General features: G+C 37.4%; 2 protein-coding genes and 1 pseudogene across 2 annotated transcripts; 2 read left to right on the top strand and 1 right to left on the bottom strand.

Moving 5' to 3' along the window:
• The first annotated feature begins 1778 nt into the window (after window positions 1–1778).
• On the top strand, window positions 1779–4632 carry LOC144293158 (large ribosomal subunit protein P1 pseudogene; annotated as a pseudogene).
• Window positions 4633–9134: 4502 nt separating this feature from the next.
• Window positions 9135–13406, top strand: LOC144292627 (olfactory receptor 4C46-like). The gene is made up of 2 exons (XM_077863279.1): window positions 9135–10053; window positions 12416–13406. The coding sequence occupies exon 2, from the start codon at window positions 12445–12447 to the stop codon at window positions 13372–13374; it is 930 nt and encodes a 309-aa protein (XP_077719405.1). The 5' UTR covers window positions 9135–10053; window positions 12416–12444; the 3' UTR covers window positions 13375–13406.
• Window positions 13407–17520: 4114 nt separating this feature from the next.
• LOC144292628 (olfactory receptor 4C12-like) lies at window positions 17521–18411 on the bottom strand. Its single transcript, XM_077863280.1, has one exon. It carries the CDS (start codon window positions 18409–18411, stop codon window positions 17521–17523), a length of 891 nt encoding a protein of 296 aa, XP_077719406.1.
• Between the last annotated feature and the right edge of the window lie 246 nt (window positions 18412–18657).

Below are 18657 nucleotides of genomic sequence, written 5' to 3'. Positions count from 1 at the left end.
AGTATTTGAACACTAGGGTATAAGAAATAGGTCAGAGGAGCATGAGGGGAAGGGAGGGAAAACTAATGGGAAGTCATCAGAAAGGGAGACAAATCATGAGAGACTCAAATATAGGAAACAAACTGAGGGTTTCTGGAGGGGAGGTAGGAGGGTGGATGGGATAACTGTGTGATGGACATTAAGGAAGGTCTGTGATGTGATAAGTACTAGGTGTTATAGGCAACTGATGAATTATTGAACACTACATCTGCAACTAATAATGTACTATAAGTTGGCTTACTGAATTTAAATTTTTAAAAGGCGGGGGAAGCATTTGAGAGAGAGCAACAAAGGAGATGTAGAGACAGAACAAAGGGAGAAAGGGAGAAAGAAAAAGGAGAAAAGGTAAAACCAAAAAGGAAAAGAGAAAAAAAGTCAAGGGAGGGGGATGAAAACACTACACACTAAAGTAATCTCAGACTTTAGTAAGTGTATTGTAATATTTCCAACATGTGCTGCATCTGAAATCTGAACTTTTATCAAATTTACTTGCTGATTATAGTCCTCCAGGTCAACATCAGAGAAAAATGCTGACAAATCAAGAAGTCATAGGTTGTCCTTACAAACACACTGGTCAGAAAAAAAAAGTTGCTTTTGCCTACCTTGGTGCTGAGGGTTATAAACTACAGTCTTGTCAACAGTTGGTCCTTTGCAGCTTCAGTAATACTTAACTCCATTAGGGTTATCTTCAATTCAAGGTATATGAAACCCAAGTCATAGTCATTTAATTTATGTAAATTTACTGTTCAAAGAAAAGAATCAAAATGTTTCCAGAAATCAAAAAGAAGAAAATTATGCTCTTCTTACATACACACCCTCCCTATATCTTGTATGTCTGGGACTTCTCACCGTGGCATGATTTGTTCAGATAAGAAACTATTCCCGATAGTAGACACATTCACTTTGTATTTAAAAGGAATTTGAGTTGGGAGGAATGGGGAGGAGCTTCAGCAGATTAGCACATTTCTACTTCTGTGGGATTCACATCAATCTATAGGTTTTTAAGTTTTTTGTGCAGATGTTGTTGTGAGACACTTGATACAAGCCCTAAGCACATGGAGCCAGAAAAGTAAACTCAATTACCAAAACATCAGCAGTTGACTAAGACTCTCTGAGATGAGGAATCCCTTGAAGCCAATTCTGAGCCTTTTTTCAGAGCATTTATGCTTAGTGCTGAGATACGTACTTTGGTCCTTGGGGTGCACTGCTTTCTCCCATCATTTCACTAGCTCCCCATGTCCAGGCACAGACATAGTCAAGAAGAGGTGCTGCCTTTATGGTTCACTCTGCCAAGGAATCCTCACAGTCCTACTTCTCAACTCCTTCAATTCTCACGAGAAAGGCATCAGTTTTATTTAAATGGTGACTCACCTCTATGCTATTCCCCCAAAGGAAGAGTAGTTAATTTTAGGAGTCTTTGCCAAAGTGGTAGCCAAATGCTTCTCTCTTCCTCCTATAGTCCCTCTGACTAGAGAAGGACTTTTTTGACAAGGGTTAGAATTGACCTCCAGGAATAGGATAATTATTCCTAGTTAGAACCTTAGATTATTTGTTTCTTTTTTTCCCCAATAAATGTTCATGGAACATCTAAAATATACCAGGCACAGTGTTGTTCAATAATAACAACAGTAACTAGTGAGTGCTATATGCCAAGCCCTGTATTAAACACAATATGTGATGTACACCTTGTGATGGGCACTATTATTAATTTTTATTCTACAAATGAGGAAACTGGCACTATGAATATAGGTAATTTACCCAAGATCAGAAGCTGAGTAGTGACAGAACTAAAATTTATTTATTCATTCTTTTAAAGATGTATTTATTTTTTTAGAGACGTCCAGAGAGCATGCATGAGGGGGAGGAGGGGCAGAAGAAGTGGGAGAGAGAGAACCCTGAAGCAGACTCCCCACTGACCATGGAGCCCAACATGGGGCTCAATCCCAGGACCCCAAGATCATGACCTGAGCTGAAATCAGGAGTTAGATGCTTAACTGACCGAGCCACACAGGCAACCCATAAAACTAAACTTTAAATACATATTTACCCCCACAGCCCAGATAGTTTCTCTGCCCTCATATGAAAGAATTCAACTATTAAAAAAAAAGAAGAGACAGCGGTGAGCATTATAAAAAAAAAAAAGAACACAGTGCCATAATAGGAACATGCCTTAAACTAGTGTGAAGATGGAATTCTTGGAGACAAAGTAATGTTGAAGTTGAACCTACAAAAACATTACCCAAGGTCCAATGGCATTTGTGGTTTTATTCTGTTAGAGTTAAGACCAATCAATTGTACTTTTCCAATCATATATTCAAGTTGACTACAAGTTTCATTGCCACTATCAATTACCTGAAAATTACTTTAGTAGAAGAGTTAAAATGCATGAAGCAGCTGAAAAACCCCAGTTGTAACCAGCTTCTTGAAAGGAGGAATAATTAAAAATCCGATACATTACTATAGGGATATAAAATGGTCTAGAGCTCATCCGCCACCCAGTCATCCCCACAACCCCTGGCCTCCTCCCCTTCCACCAACCCTAGTTCATTTGTCAGAGTTAGGAGTCTTCATGTTCTGTCTCCCTTTCTGATACTTCCTATTCTGTATGTTGGCAAATTGAACACCAATAAAAAATAAATTTATTATTAAAAAATAAAATAAGGGGATCCCTGGGTGGCGCAGCGGTTTGGCGCCTGCCTTTGGCCCAGGGCGCGATCCTGGAGACCCGGGATCAAATCCCACGTCAGGCTCCTGGTGCATGGAGCCTGCTTCTCCCTCTGCCTAGTCTCTGCCTCTCTCTCTCTCTCTTTCTCTCTGTGTGTGACTATCATAAATAAAAAATAAATAAATAAAAGAAAAAAATAAAAAATAAAAAAAAATAAAAAAATAAAATAAATAAAATAAAATGGTCTAGAGATGAGGAAAAACAGTTGGTGATTCTCAAAAAGTTATTTGTGTATATAAAATATCCAGAATCAACAAATCTATAGAAATGGAAAACAGGTTAGTGGCTGGCTAAGGGGCTAGGGAAGGGGAGAACTAGAAATGGACTATGTAACTGGTATAGGGTGATAAAAAATGTTGTGAAATTAGGTAGTTGTCATGATTACACGGGTAGAAAAATAAGAGGAAATTAATCAGAAAGTAGAAGATAGGAAATCATAAGGATAAGAACAAAAATTGATGAAACAAAAAATGAAAAACAATAGAAAAAATCGATGAAATGAAAAGCTGGTTCTTTGAAAAGCTTAAATAAAATTGACAAAACTTTAGCTAGAATAACAAAGAGGAAGGGAGAGGGAAAGAGGAAGAGTAAGAAAGGATAAGAGAGAAAAAAGAGGCAAATCACTCATATCAAGACTAAAACATGGGGTGTCTGGTGGCTCCATCAGTTAAGCATCCAACTCTTGATTTTGGCTCAGGTTATGATCTCAGGGTTGTGAGATTGTGCCTGGGGTTGGGATCCACACTGGGCATGGAGCCTGCTTCAGATTTGCTCTCCCCTCTTCCTCAGCCCTCTCCCACCACCACTCATATGCAAGTGTACTCTCTCTCCTCTCTCTCTCTCTAAAAAAAGGAAAGAATAAAAGATAATAGAGCATTATATATTCTGCAGACATTAACAGGATACTAGGAAATATTATGACAAACTAATGCCAATACATTTGACAACTAAAAACGGAAATATTATGACAAACTAATGCCAATACATTTGACAACTAAAAACCAATTATTTTGAAAAGTATTATAAGATCTGACTGAAAAAGAAATAGAAAACCAAAATAGTCCTATATCAGTTAAAGAAATAGAATTTGTGGTTAAAATCCTTCTCAAAATAGGGGATCCCTGGGTGGCGCAGCAGTTTGGCACCTGCCTTTGGCCCAGGGCGCGATCCTGGGGACCCGGGATCGAATCCCACATCGGGCTCCCGGTGCATGGAGCCTGCTTCTCCCTCGGCCTGTGTCTCTGCCTCTCTCTCTCTCTCTCTGTGACTATCATAAATAAATAAAAATTGAAAAAAAATATTTAAAAAAAAATCCTTCTCAAAATAACTCCAGTCCCAATGGCTTCAGTTTTAATTATACATTTTTTTTCAAATTCCATATATTTTAAAAATAAGGAATGCTGCTTTTGCTTAGCTACTGCCAAGAGTTTCAGTCCTCAGAAGAAGGTAAGTCTACATTGGGGTGAGGCCCTAACTTCACCCAGCAACTAGAACCAACCCCAGCAAGGCCCACCCGCAACTCGCCCACACTATCACCTTGGTTTCAGACCTCACCTGCATCTACTCAGCCTACATCACAAGAAGGTGAATGTTAAGGAGGAAAATATCAATGCCATCATTAAAGCAGTCAGTGTAAATGTTCGACTTTTCTGGCCAGATTTGTTTGTAAAGGCCCTGGCCAATGGCAACATCAGGAGCCTCACCTACAACACAGGGGCTGGTGAACTTGCCCAGCAGTTCCTGCTACAACAGCAGGAGGTCTTGCTCCATCTGCCATCACTGCCCCAGATGAGGAGAAGAAAGTGGAAACAGACAAAGAAGAATCTGAGGAGAGTGATGATAACATGAGTTTTGGTCTTTTTGACTAACCCTCTTTTGTGACATGTTCAATTAAAAAAAATGACTGACTGAATAAATATGTAAGGAAATAAAACTAATCCTATACAAACTCTTTCAAAACATAGAGGAGAAAACACTATGCAGCTCATTATTTGACCCTGCATTGCCTAAATTACAAATGACATTACAAGAACATGTGCAAAAGACTTTTAACAAATTTGAGTAAATCTAATCAGTAATTTCTAAAAATCATAATGCACCAAAATCATACCCAGATTGTCCTAAGAATAAAGGTTGGTTTAACATTCGAATATCACTCAAAATAAGTCACTATAGAATAAAGGAGAACTACATGATCATGTCAAAAGATGCCTAAAAATGGATAAATTTCAACCCAGATTTAAGGTTTCTTTTAGAAGTTAGTAAGTGAACAATAGAAAATTATTTGTTCAAACTGATAAAAATCATCTTCATAAAATCTATAGATGTCATCATATTAATGATGTATACTCCTCTTGATCTTGAAGATGGATAGGGATATACAATCTTACTATTATATATTGTACTCTAGGTCCTCATCATTGAAACAAGAAAAAAAGAAATAAAACACATAGAGACTTGAAATGAAAAAGTAAAATTGTAAAAATTTTTTGCAGACGGCATAATTGTGTACAGAGAAAATGTCAAGTGTGCTAAAATAAATGATTTACCCAATCAGTGAATTTGGCATAGCCATAGTTTATGTCAATATTAAAACATCAACTATACTTCTGCGAAAAACATTAAACAATTAGAAATTGAAATTATAACCAATATTTAAGAAATGAAATATTAGGTTTACATTTTTTACATTTACATAATAAAAATATTACGGTGACATATAGGTAATATTTATTCAACAGGTGTATGAAACCATATAATGTTTGTCCTTCTGCCATTGACTTATTTCACTCAACATAATACCCTCCAGTTCCATCCACGTCGAAGCAAATGGTGGGTATTTGTCATTTCTAATGGCTGAATAATATTCCATTGTATACATAGACCACATCTTCTTTATCCATTCATCTTTCGATGGACACTGAGGCTCCTTCCACAGTTTGGCTATTGTGGACATTACTGCTATAAACATCGGGGTGCAGGTGTCCCGGCATTTCATTGCATCTGTATCTTGGGTAAATCCCCAGCAGTGCAATTGCATTATATGGTCTCATTCATTTGGGGAAATTAAAGAATAATGAAAGGGAATAAGGGGAAAGGAGAAAAAATGAGTGGGAAATATCAGGGAGGGAGACAGAACATGAGAGACCCCTATTTCTGGGAAACAAACAAGGTTGGTGGAAGGGGAGGTGGGCGGGGGATGAGGGTGACTGGGTGACAGGCACTGAGGGGGGCACTTGATGGGATGAGCAGTGGGTGTTATTCAATATGTTGGTAAATTGAACACCAATAAAAAATAAATTTATAAAAAAACAAATACAGAAAGCTAGGTAATTCTCAGTCTATAAAATAATTACTGTAAGTAAATTTTTGTTTTTGAAATTTAGTAGTCGAGCATGTTGAAAGTCATAACAAATAGAGTGTTATCTAAGAGAAGAAAAAATTTGGTTTCATGCCTTTCTATAAAACTGATCTTCTATATCTATAACTTAAAAAAACAGGTATATGAAAAGTAGAAAATATTGCAAAGAATATTTAATACATAAAGGGAGATGTGTACATGTGATGGACTAGAAAACCCAATATTTTTACCGTATCATTTGTAAATTTTCAATGTGATTTCCATAAAAACCCCAACAGGATTATTGGAGAAATCAATAAATCTGTTCTAAATTTATTTTAAAAATGTATAAATTTTAAAGTGTCTATAATAGCAAATCACTCTCAAAAAAAGAACACATTTGAGGAACTTATTTGACATCTAATTTCAAGGTTTATTCTTAAGGTCCTGGAATCAATATTGTGTCCTAATTGGCATAAAGACAAACAGATAGATATGTCCAGAAACATAACAGAATGTTCATAAATAAACTCAAATGTATTTTTTTACAAAGATAGCAAAGTATTTTAATGGTTAAAGAATAGACTTTTATTTTATTTTTTATATTTTTTATTTAAATTCAATCAGCCAACATATAGTTAGTTCATCATTAGTTTCAGACATAGACTTCAGTAATTCATCAGTTCTATATAACACCTGGTACTCATCATATCACATGACCTCCTTAATGCCAGTCACCCAATTACCACATCCTCCTACCCACCTCCCCTACAACAACCCTCAGTTGTTTGCTATACTTAAGAGTCTCTCATGGTTTGTCTCTCTCTCTGATTTCTTTCTATTCCATTTTCCCTCCCTTCCCCTATGATTCTCTGCATTGTTTCTTATATTCCACATGAATGGTAAGTATTAATCCTTTCTGATGGCTGAGTAATATTACATTATATATGTAATGTGTAAACACATTTTGCATCTATATAAAACACATCTTTGTCCATTCATTTGTCGATGGACATCTCAGCTCTTTCCAGCTATTGTGGACATTGATGCTATAAACATTAAGGTGCAGGTGCACCTTTGGATCTTTACATTTGTACCTTTGGAGTAAATACCTAGTAGTACAATGGCTGGATCATAGGGTAGTTCTATTTTCAACTTCTTGAGGAACCTCTATACTGTTTCCAGAGTGGCTGCACCAGCCTGCATTCCCACCAACAGTGTAAGATGTTTCCCCTTTATCCACATCCTCACCATTTGTTTTTTCCTATCTTAATTTTAGCCATTCTGACTGGTGTGAGATGGTAGGTATCTCATTGTGGTTTTGATTTGTCATCTCCTGATGACAAGTGATGTGGAGAATTTTTCATGTGTCTGTTGGCCATTTGTATGTCTTCTTTGGGGAAATGTCTGTTCATGTCTTCTGCCCATTTCTTGACTGGATTGTTTGTCTTTTGGATGTTTAGTTTGATAAAGTCTTTATAGGTTTTGGATACTAAAAAAGGTTTTCCTTTATGTGTTATGTCATTTGCAAATATCTTCTCCCATTCTATAAGTTGCCTTTAGATTTGTTGACTGTTTCCTTTGTTGTGCAGAAGCTTTTTAGCTTGATGAAGTCCAAATAGTTCATTTTTGGTTTTGTTTCCATTGTTTTTGGAGATGTTTCTAGCAAGAAGTTCCTGCAGCTGAGATCAAAGAGGTTGCCACCTCTGTTTTCCTCTACAATTTTGATGGGTTCTTGTCTCACATGTAGATCTTTCATCCATTTTCAATTCATTTTTGTCTGGTTTCATTCTACATGTGACTGTCCAATTATCCAAACACCACTTGTTGAAAAGACTGTCTTTTCTCCATTGGATACTCTTTCCTGCTTTGTCAAAGATGAGATGACCATAGAGTTGAGAGTCCATTTCTGGGTTCTCTATTCTGTTCCACTGACATAAGTGCCTATTTTTGTGCCAGTACATACGGTCTTGATGATCACAGCTTTGTAATATGGCTTGAAATCTGACATTGAGATGCACCAGTTTTAGTTTTCTTCTTCAAGATTCCTCTGGCTCAGGGACCTCAGGGTCTTTTTTGATTCCATACAAATCTTAGGATTACTTTTTCCAGTTTTGTGAAAAATGTCAATGGTATTCTGATAGGGATTGCATTGAATGCGTAGATTGCTCTGGGTAGCACAGACATTTTAACATTAACTATTCTTCCAATCCATGAGCATGGAAGGTTTTTCTATTCCTTTGTGTCTTCTTCATTTCTTCCATAAGTGTTCTATAGTTTTTAGAGTACAGATCCTTTACTCCTTTGGTTAGGTTTATTCCTACATATCTTATGATTTTGGTGCAATTATAAATGGGATTGATTCCTTAATTTCTCTTTCTTCTGTCTCATTGTTAGTGTATAGAAATGCAACTTATTTCAGTGCATTGATTTTTATATCCAGCCACTTTGCTGAATTGTGGTATGAGTTTTAGTAATTTTGGGGTGGAGTCTTTGGGTTTTCCACAAAAAGCATCATGTCTTCTGTGAAGAGAGAGAGTTTGGCTCCTTCTTTATCAATTTGAATGCCTTTTGTTTCTTTTTGTTTTCTGATTGCTGGGGCTAGGACTTCTAGTATTATATTGAACAACAGTGGTGAGTGGGCATTCCTGTCATGTTTCTGACCATAGAGGAAAAGTTCTTTTTCCTGAGTGATAAAATGTTAAATTGCTTGGTTGTGGTGATTATTTCACAATGTATACTTATGTTAACATATCAAGTTATACATCTTAAATTCACACAACTTTATTTGTTCATGATATTTCAATAAGCCAAAGAAAAAAGAGGTCCAAGAACTATAAAATGGCTGTCCATTTGCTTTATGCCCTCACTGCTCTAGCTCTTAAGGAATCATTAGTGGGTTCCTAAAAAGATTTAATATTGATTATTAAGGAGAAACTCCTCTGTGACATCAGCCTACAGGGGAACTACATCACAGTTCCACTGGAATTATGGCATCCTTCTATTTACATAGAATCTGGCTTGCTTGCTTTCTTTGTAATTTTATTTATTTATTCATGAGAGACACATAGAGAGAGGCAGAGACATAGGCAGAGGGAGACGTAGGCTCCCTGCAGGGAGCCTGATGCAAGACTCTTCATCCAAGGGTCCCAGGATCATGACCTGAGCCAAAGGCAGATGCTCAATCCCTGAGCCATTCGAGTGCCCTGGCATTTAGTTTTCTGAACAACCCAGGACACAGAGAGGAAGGAGACTCACAGGCTTAGGTTCCAAGTGTAGGAAATACAATTCTCCACCTAAGAATGAGTGTTTGTCAACACGTCTCCTTAGAATACTGTTTCTAAGACAAAGCCTTTCCATCAAAGGAGATAATTAATTCCTGGGAGAGGAAACAAGAGCTCCAAGACAAGGTCCCTGAACATTGATGCAAACCTCTTTAAATATCTTTACAGAGAAAAGTTAAAATGTTTCTGTTCACCTCTCCAGAGCAAGATTCATCATGAGCAGAATGAACCACCTGAATGTAATTTTTCCACACTGTCTGCCTCTTGCTCCACAGGACCAAAGCCATAAATAGATTATTTCTCTGTAGTGTTTCGAGTGAATCCATTCTAAATTCAAAACCAGAAAACACATTTCAAATAGATTTTCTGTGAAAAAGTTTTGAGGTGTTAGGCTCAATGGAAAGATTTGGACTCATAAGAGTACTCTTTTATTTTAGTAGACTCATTGAGGAATAATGATATACTCCCCAAAATTGCACATATCTAATGTATACAGTTTCTTAATAACTGTTGAATTGATAGCGAATTATCTGAATAGGCCCTTCCCAAGTGTGATATATTTTTCATATTGAAAATTACTTATTACAAGTAGAGGTCAGTTTGAAGATGGGACTGTTGCTGAATATTCCCGGCAAACATCACTAAGATCATCCAAGACAGCTAAGGTAAGTTTTTCAATAGTGCTGATACTTTATTAAAGAGTGTTACTTCCCACATATATTACTCATTATTTTTCAACACCTTCCAAACATAGTAATAGAATAATTTATCCTTATCCCAATTCTTCAAAAGATGATTTATGAATATTATTAGCTAATATGACACTTAAAAAATTGGGGGCTCATTAAGAAAATGGTAGGACCCTGCTTTCTGACATTAGGCACCATGCTTTGACCATAAGACACCTCCTAATAATGAAGAAAAATCATAAGAATGAAAACACATTTTTATTACATTACAAACTCACAAATATGAAAATTAAATCAAAAAGATCAGCAGCTGTTTGTCCAAGCACAAACATGGAGAACAGATCCTGGGATTAACTTCTATGTATGACACAAGTCTCTATTGTTTCTTTGAGTGTAAAATTGGTGGTGATCCTTCCTAAACTCATTGCATAGTTAAATGTTTCTGTGGTATTATTACCCAAACTGTCAATTCTTCCTATCTCATAGGGGCAATCACAGTCATAAAATTAAATGAAAGTCCTTTGTGTGTCCCAAACAGTGTGGTCAATGTTTCAAATAATTGGGATAACCTGTGAGGTGGATATTATTATTCTTCCTTTATAGATGAGGAAACAAGGATGTAAGGTACTAAGGTAATGCACCCCAGATAAAATAAATTGCAAATGGAAGAACAAGGATTGTACTCTGGTCTTTCTGATTTTCAAACCAATACAATTAACCATGGGGATAACTGGTTTTTATATTTTGCAGAAGAGTGTAGCAGCCCAATTTTTAGAGGAAGATACAGTAAGAAAGACTTAGTACTTGGGGAGAGATCAAGAAAAAAGGGTTGTTCAATGAAAGAGTACCACATTTTTAAGATTTGTGAGCTCCTATATGCCATTGTGTGTGCTGTGTGTCTGCGGATGAAACTGCTGCACATAAGCTTGCCTCTAAAGTTCTATTAAAGTAGGGATCCCTGGGTGGCGCAGTGGTTTGGCGCCTGCCTTTGGCCCAGGGCGTGATCCTGGAGACCCGGCATCAAATCCCACGTCGGGCTCCAGGTGCATGGAGCATGCTTCTCCCTCTGCCTGTGTCTCTGCCTCTCTCTCTTTCTCTCTCTCTCTCTCTCTCTCTGTGGCTATCATAAATAAATAAAATAAATAAATAAAGTTCTATTAAAGTAATTACAAGTATCATGGTCATATCAAAAAGAGATGACTAATTCAACTTGTTGTTTCTTGTAAAGTAACAATATAGGGCATGGATTAAAAATTTGGAGGGCCAACAATTAACAAGTATAACCATAAGTATAACCTGACCTTTCTTTGCTCCAGCCTTTATTAGCTGCTCAGTCATCTTAAGCAAGATTCTTAACTTCTTCTCTATGCTTCTATTCCCTAATGTGTAAAATAGGGATTAAAATGAGCCATCCTGTAGGTTTGTAGTGAGGCTTACCTAACCAAATATCTGCAAAAACACTTAAAGCACACTAAGTGTTCAGTTAGCTTTGGTTAATATTGCCATCATTGTTATAATTATTAACATTTATCTCTGAGATTGTTTCCTCATCTGCAAAATGAACGATATTAATACCAACCACACATGTCATCATATGAAAAAGGACCATGTACACAAAGTACTTGCTACATACCATGCACACAGCAATCAATTGTTCAAAAGTATATTTCTAGCTATTTTAAAGTCATTGGACTTAGGAAACATGCATTATGATTATGTGTAAGTAGCTCTTGTATCCATCCAATTCATTCCCATCACCATGCCCTGTTACTTTTTATTCAACTACTATGAATTGTCTGCCTCTGCGATTCCTGTGTCTTCCTTCCACCCCCTAAATGAACCTCAAATCATTTCAGGCAAAGCACACAAAGATCTTTACGAGAATAAAATCCAAGCTTCCTCCCTTCACAGTCTTCTTTATCCTACCACTCATGTTCTCAGTTACCTTCCATGGTTCTCCATTTCCGAGATGTTAAAGAGAAAAGTCTGAGGTTCTGTGTTTGGAGACTACATCCATCTACTACCACACCTCAGGTTTGGCTACCGTGGTGTGTATAATCTACTACTTCAATTTAGACTCTTGGTCACCTGGGATGACTATATGTACACATGTAGTCTCTGCCTGTGTTTCCAAAAGCTCCATATGCCCATAATCTTAACAAAGACTTCAACTGAGAGGCAATCTGAATAATTTTCAAGCACCCATAATCTGTATTTCCAACACATACACAACCTCAAAAGAATTCACAGTTCAATAGAATCCATAAATGTATTATATATTAGAATGGAAAGTTTAGCAAATTCAGGGTTGCATTAATAAAAATTATTTTCTCTTTAGGCAATATAATTAACTATCAGGTGAAGCGCATGGAGATTAGGAACAATGTGACAGAGTTTGTTCTACTGGGGCTTACAGAGAATCCAAAGATGCAGAAAATTGTATTTGTTGTGTTTTTTGTCATCTACACCATCACTGTGGTAGGTAATATGCTCATTGTGATCACCATCACTGCCAGCCCATTGTTGGGATCCCCCATGTACCTTTTCCTGGCCTCTCTCTCCTTTATTGATGCCTGCTACTCCTCTGTCAATACTCCCAAACTGATCATAGATTCGCTCCATGAAAAGAAGACTACCCTATACAATGGATGCATGACCCAAATATTTGGAGAACATTTTTTTGGAGGTGCTGAAGGCATCCTGCTTACTGTGATGGCCTATGACCGTTATGTGGCTATCTGCAAGCCACTGCACTACACAACCATCATGAATCGGCGAGTGTGTGGCCTGTTAATGGGAGTGGTGTGGGTTGGAGGCTTTCTTCATGCAACTATACAGATCCTCTTCATTTTCCAATTACCCTTCTGTGATCCAAATGTCATAGATCATTTTATGTGTGATCTGAATCCTTTGATCAATCTTGCCTGCACTGATACCCACACTTTAGGGCTCTTCGTTGCTGCCAACAGTGGATTCATCTGTCTGTTAATCTTCCTCCTCTTAATGGTCTCCTATGTGGTCATTCTATGCTCCCTCTGGAATCACAACTTGGAGGCAAAGCGCAAAGCCCTCTCCACCTGTGTCTCCCACATCACAGTGGTTGTCCTATTCTTTGTGCCCTGCATATTTGTGTACATGAGACCCGCAGCTACGTTATCCATTAATAAGGCAGTTGCAGTGTTCCACACTATTATAACTCCCATGTTAAACCCCTTAATCTATACCTTGAGAAATGCCCAAATGAAGAATGCTATTAGGAAATTATGTAGTAAGAAAGCTATTTCAGGTGACAAATAAATGTGCCTGGGGCTCAACATTGATTCAATGGAAACAAAGGCCAAAATGACATTTTGGATGATTTCCACAAGGAATGCCTAAGGGAGGGAGAAATAAATTAACCACTATGAATCATAAATTCTGTATTGAGAGTAGCACCAATGGATGCAAGAAAAGAGAAAACATAACCCAGGACGACTTTGCATATTCAGAAAACTCTACCAAATTGGGGTTTAGTTTTACTAGCTTCAACCATATATACGGATTCATAGGCTTTCCTTCTAATAACAACTTAAAGAAAGAATTTATTGCTATCCAAGGAGGTAGGCCCTGCTATCATCACTGATTATAGAAACTGATAGAAAGGGGAAACGGGTGAGGAAACAGAGAAAAGGAAAGATACCGATATATTGGAAAGCCAGTAATAATCAGAACTGGCTGATTTCCCAGATCATGTTCTTAAATGCTGTTAAATGCCAGGCAAATATACTAGTTCATTATCTACAACAAAAGCCTAATAGTTTTTCAGGAATAACTGCTTGTTTTCACATATCACAATTGATTGTACATGTTGCCTATAACACTATGGCATGTAACTGTTTAGGGCTATAAAAGATTTAGCCATTTAACATCTAAAGGGGTAGGTGAAGATTAGGCCAGGCTTCCAAGTTCTGTTGTAGGTTCAGAACCATTTTTTATTGCTAATATCAGCCATCTTACACTGTTACCCTATCAGAAAGAGTAATGACTCAAAGAATATTTTGATTTCAGACAGAAAATTCTATTTATTAAATATACAGTCATACTCTCTAAAGTACTTGTCTACTACGTAACAATAGCCTCTACAAGGTAACATGATGTCTGGTGCACAATACATATTGAGTGAATGAATGAATGAATGAAAAGTATAAAGGAAGATGAATAAATTCAAAAATAAAGAGCACGAAAGTAGTACTGGAAGCTAGGGAATTCTTTCCCACCTTTATCTGATTCAACTCTAAGGAGAATTCTGGCTAGGGCTCTCAGGGGAACTACAATTTGTTTTTATTCCTGCTTATACTAAGGATGGAAAATAAATTAAAACTATAATTCTCAATATATAAGCAGATAGTTTACCTTGATATTCTCCCACCTTCGGTGACATTTTAGTATCTTATGAATGTGGCCTGCTTATGTTACGATTTTTTGTTAATCAGCTTACTTTCTTAAAGATTTTATTCATTCATGAGAGACAGAGAGAGAGAGAGAGAGAGAGAGAGGCAGAGACACAGGCAGAGCTGAAGCGGGCTCCCTGTGGGGAGCCCCATGGGGGATGCAATCCCAGGACCTTGGAATCACAGCCTGAGCCAAAGGCAGATGCTCAAACACTGAGCGACCCAGGTGTCCCAATCAGTTTAGTTTTTGGTACCACATCATTATTAAAATATGTGGCTCTTTCTAAACACAAGTCTCAGGATAAAATATCCCATTCGTTCTTTTGTCCTTCCTTAATTTATCAACAAATATTTTTGAGCCCAAGAAATGTATCAGGCATGTTTATAGCTGCTGGGGCTTCAGTGGTAAATAAAAAGAGAACCAGATTCTCCCTTCACAGACCTTAGAATCCATTGAAAGATTCCCAGGAGGAAGTTTTACAAGTGTTACGAATGTAAGAGAGTGGAGTCATGAGGTGCTATGAAACTACATTGGAGAGACACATAGGATCAGAAGATTCCTGGATGAAATAACATAACAAACAGAACCCAGTGGTGGAAATAAGTCAATTGGCAGAGTGTCCTGGAAGATGGAATATGTAAAAAAGGCCAGGAGGTAACAAAGAGTACGGAGGAAACCTAGTCAATTCAATATGGCTAACCAATTCAAAAACATTGAAAGTTTGTTTTTAATCCAGGGAGTGGTATAGTTAGATTTGAGTTTCAGAATGATAACTCTGGCTACAGGGTGGGAAATGGATTGAAGGGGATAAGACTAGCAAAGGAGAGTAGTTAGAGGTTGCAGTGATGATTGGGATGTGAAAGTTTGGAGGCCTACACTCTGGTAGTGTAAGAACTTTGAGTATATAGATGGCAATTAAAGCCATAAAAGTATCAGATATCAGTTATGGAAAGTGTGATTTGGTCAACTATGGGTGGTCTTCAGTGGTCTATCAAGTAGCCATTTTGACATTTTTAGAAAGAAAAAAAGCAAAAAAAATATCCAAAACTCAAACTATAAAAGTGTCAATTTGTCTATTATTATAAATCCAGTAGGATACCAAATTTATAAAACAAAAAAAAAGGCTATGAAAGAAATTTTAAAAATCAGATTGGCATCAGAATTTTTGTTAGCAAAAGTAGAAATTAGGATCTAATGAAAAAAATCTTTAATGTTCTCAAGGAAAAAAGCTATAACCAGTAATTCTGTATCATGCAATATAGGATTCAAATATGAAAATAAAATTCATTTTCAGACATGCAAAGACTCAGAAATTTTATTGGTCAAAAATTAAACCTCAGCAAAACTGAATTCAAGGCATTCAATACCATGCGCCATGACCAAGGGGGATTAGCCCCATGATGCTAGATTTGAGTTTAAAATATGCAAATAAATTTGATATTGATATTTTTATTTTTATTTTATTTTTATTGGCTAGACATGTTTAATAAGCCAATAATGTGACAATATCATGAAGAATCAAAAATCATGACATGTAAATAATGGTTATAGTAACTGAAAATATTTAATCTAGAGAAGAAAAGACTTGAGAAACACATGATAGCTATTTTTATATATACTTTAAAGGGCAATCACAGGGAAAAAGGACTAGATTTCCTATTTACATGGTGAAATTTATAGAAGCATACTCTTTGACTTGATATAAAGGAAGATTTTTTTATTTTTTTATTTTTAAATATGTAGTCTTTTTTTAAAGATTATACTTATTTATTTATTCATGAGATATATATATAGAGAGAGAGAGAGGCAGAGACACAGGCAGAGGGAGGAGCAGGCTCCATGCAGAGTGTGTACTTGAGGGAAGAGGCTGGAAAGACATCTAGTCATATTGACACTGCCACCTCCATGGATGACTTCCCAATGAGTTTCAGTGGCACTTCTGCAGACAGGTTCCAGGGAATCTCACAGGCACCCAGAAATCAGGTTCTCAGTTCAGTCGACCTGCACCATAATTGGGGCGTTTTCCACCAGCCTTGGTCCAACTGCAGCCTTGAGGGTTGTTTCCTGCTTGCCAGTCGAGGCCACAGTCCTCTGTTTACCTGCCTCAGACAACCAGTGACCCAGTGGGATGTTCCCACCTTACTAGTCCCTTTTTTGCCTGTCAGTCTCTCTCCATCTACCATGAACTAGTTCTGGCCCAAGACAAGCTAGTGAACTTCACCATCCAATGGGCAACAACTACTCCTCCAAAAGATGAATCCCTGCCTTGGGGAAGGATTCCACCTTCTAAACATGTTCCTTTCTATGATATTCATCTCTCCGTCCCAGGGCGTTCTTTGGAGTAATCATTAGCCATTTCCAGTTAATGCTCTGCTATAACAAACAATTGTATGTAAACATCCCCTTTTCAAATTACTGTGTTATCTGTCTCCTATATGAGCCCTGAGTGGTATAGTACCTAATACACCTATAGGCCTTATAGGCATTTGATAAATACTATCTCTTTTTACTGTATAATAAAAATTTAATAAACAAGAAAATTCACAAAAGAAAGAGGTTATATTGATACCAGAGCCAAAAATAAAGGAACATCATTAAACCTGTTATTCTCAATAATCAGTAGTAATCAACATCTCACTGTTACATAAGATTATTTTAATACCTATCCAATAAGATTATTTTAATACCTATCCAATATTCTAGATTCATGTGTTCTAGCTTCTAAAGATATTTGAGATTTTCAAGTAATAGGTAAGTATTTATGGATTAAAAAGCAGTAAGTTGTAATGACAAGAGTATGGGATAAGAGACAGGAAGTTTGGATTCCAGCTCAAGCCCTAGTTCTGTGCTTAAGTGGTTATCTGCTGATGTTATTCAGCTCCTTGTTAGAGTTGATGTCTTCATCTGTAGATCAAGAGGCTTGCACTAGATTACTTCTATTACTTCTAGATGTGGTGCTCAAAGGTTCTGCTTATTCATTATCTGAAGTCACTTTTTTTCTCCAGAGCTTCCTCATAGCATTTTTTTTACCTCAACATTTCTGAGGGTGTAGATTAAGGGATTTAACATAGGGACCACCATAGTGTAAAAGACAGCAACAGCTTTATCAATGGGCAGAGTGGTCACTGGACGCAGATACACAAATATGCAGGGCACAAAGAACAAGACAACCACTGTAATGTGAGAGACACAGGTGGAAAGTGCTTTGCGCCTCCCCTCCAAGCTATAGTTCTTTAGGGAGTACAGGATGACCACATAGGACACCACCAATAGGAGGAAGTTTAAAAGGCAGATGAAACCACTGTTGACAGCAACAAAGAGACCAAGGGTATGAGTGTCCATGCAAACAAGTTTCAACAAAGGGTACAAGTCACACATGAAATGATCTATGACATTAGGGCCACAGAAGGGCAGCCAGACTGTGAAGAGGATCTGAATGGTTGCATGGAGAAATCCTCCAGTCCAGGCCACGCCCAGCAGGAGAATGCACAGCCTATGGTTCATGACAGTAGTATAGTGAAGAGGTTTGCAGATGGCCACATAGCGATCATAGGCCATCACTGTCAGCAAGATGATCTCTGTAGCACCAAAAATGTGTTCTGCATAGACTTGAGCCATACAGCCACTAAAGGAGATAATTTTCTTTTCATGAAGGGAGTCCACAATCAGCTTAGGAGCTGAAGAGGAAGAATAAATTGTGTCTATCACGGAAAGATGAGTCAGAAAGAAGTACATGGGGGAGTTCAGAGCCTGGCTGGTGGTAATGGTAACCACAATGAGCAAGTTGCCTGAGAGTGTTACCATGTACAGAATCAAAAATCCCAGAAATACTATATTCTGCATTGTGGGGTTCTGTGTAAGACCTATTAAAATAAATTCAGTCACATTTCTTTTATTTTCCATCTATGTGATATAGGTGATTAAAACTCCAGGGAGGAATGCTTTACCTTTAAAAAATGAAAGAAAGGGGGATCCCTGGGTGGCGCAGCGGTTTGGCGCCTGCCTTTGGCCCGGGGCGTGATCCTGGAGACCCGGGATCGAATCCCACATCGGGCTACCGGTGCATGGAGCCTGCTTCTCCCTCTGCCTGTGTCTCTGCCTCTCTGTCTCTCTCTGTGTGACTATCATGAATAAATAAATAAAATCTTT

The sequence above is a fragment of the Canis aureus genome, chromosome 21, assembly GCF_053574225.1.
Source record: "Canis aureus isolate CA01 chromosome 21, VMU_Caureus_v.1.0, whole genome shotgun sequence".
Lineage (NCBI taxonomy): Eukaryota > Metazoa > Chordata > Mammalia > Carnivora > Canidae > Canis > Canis aureus.
This window is presented reverse-complemented; position numbering and strand designations above follow the sequence as displayed.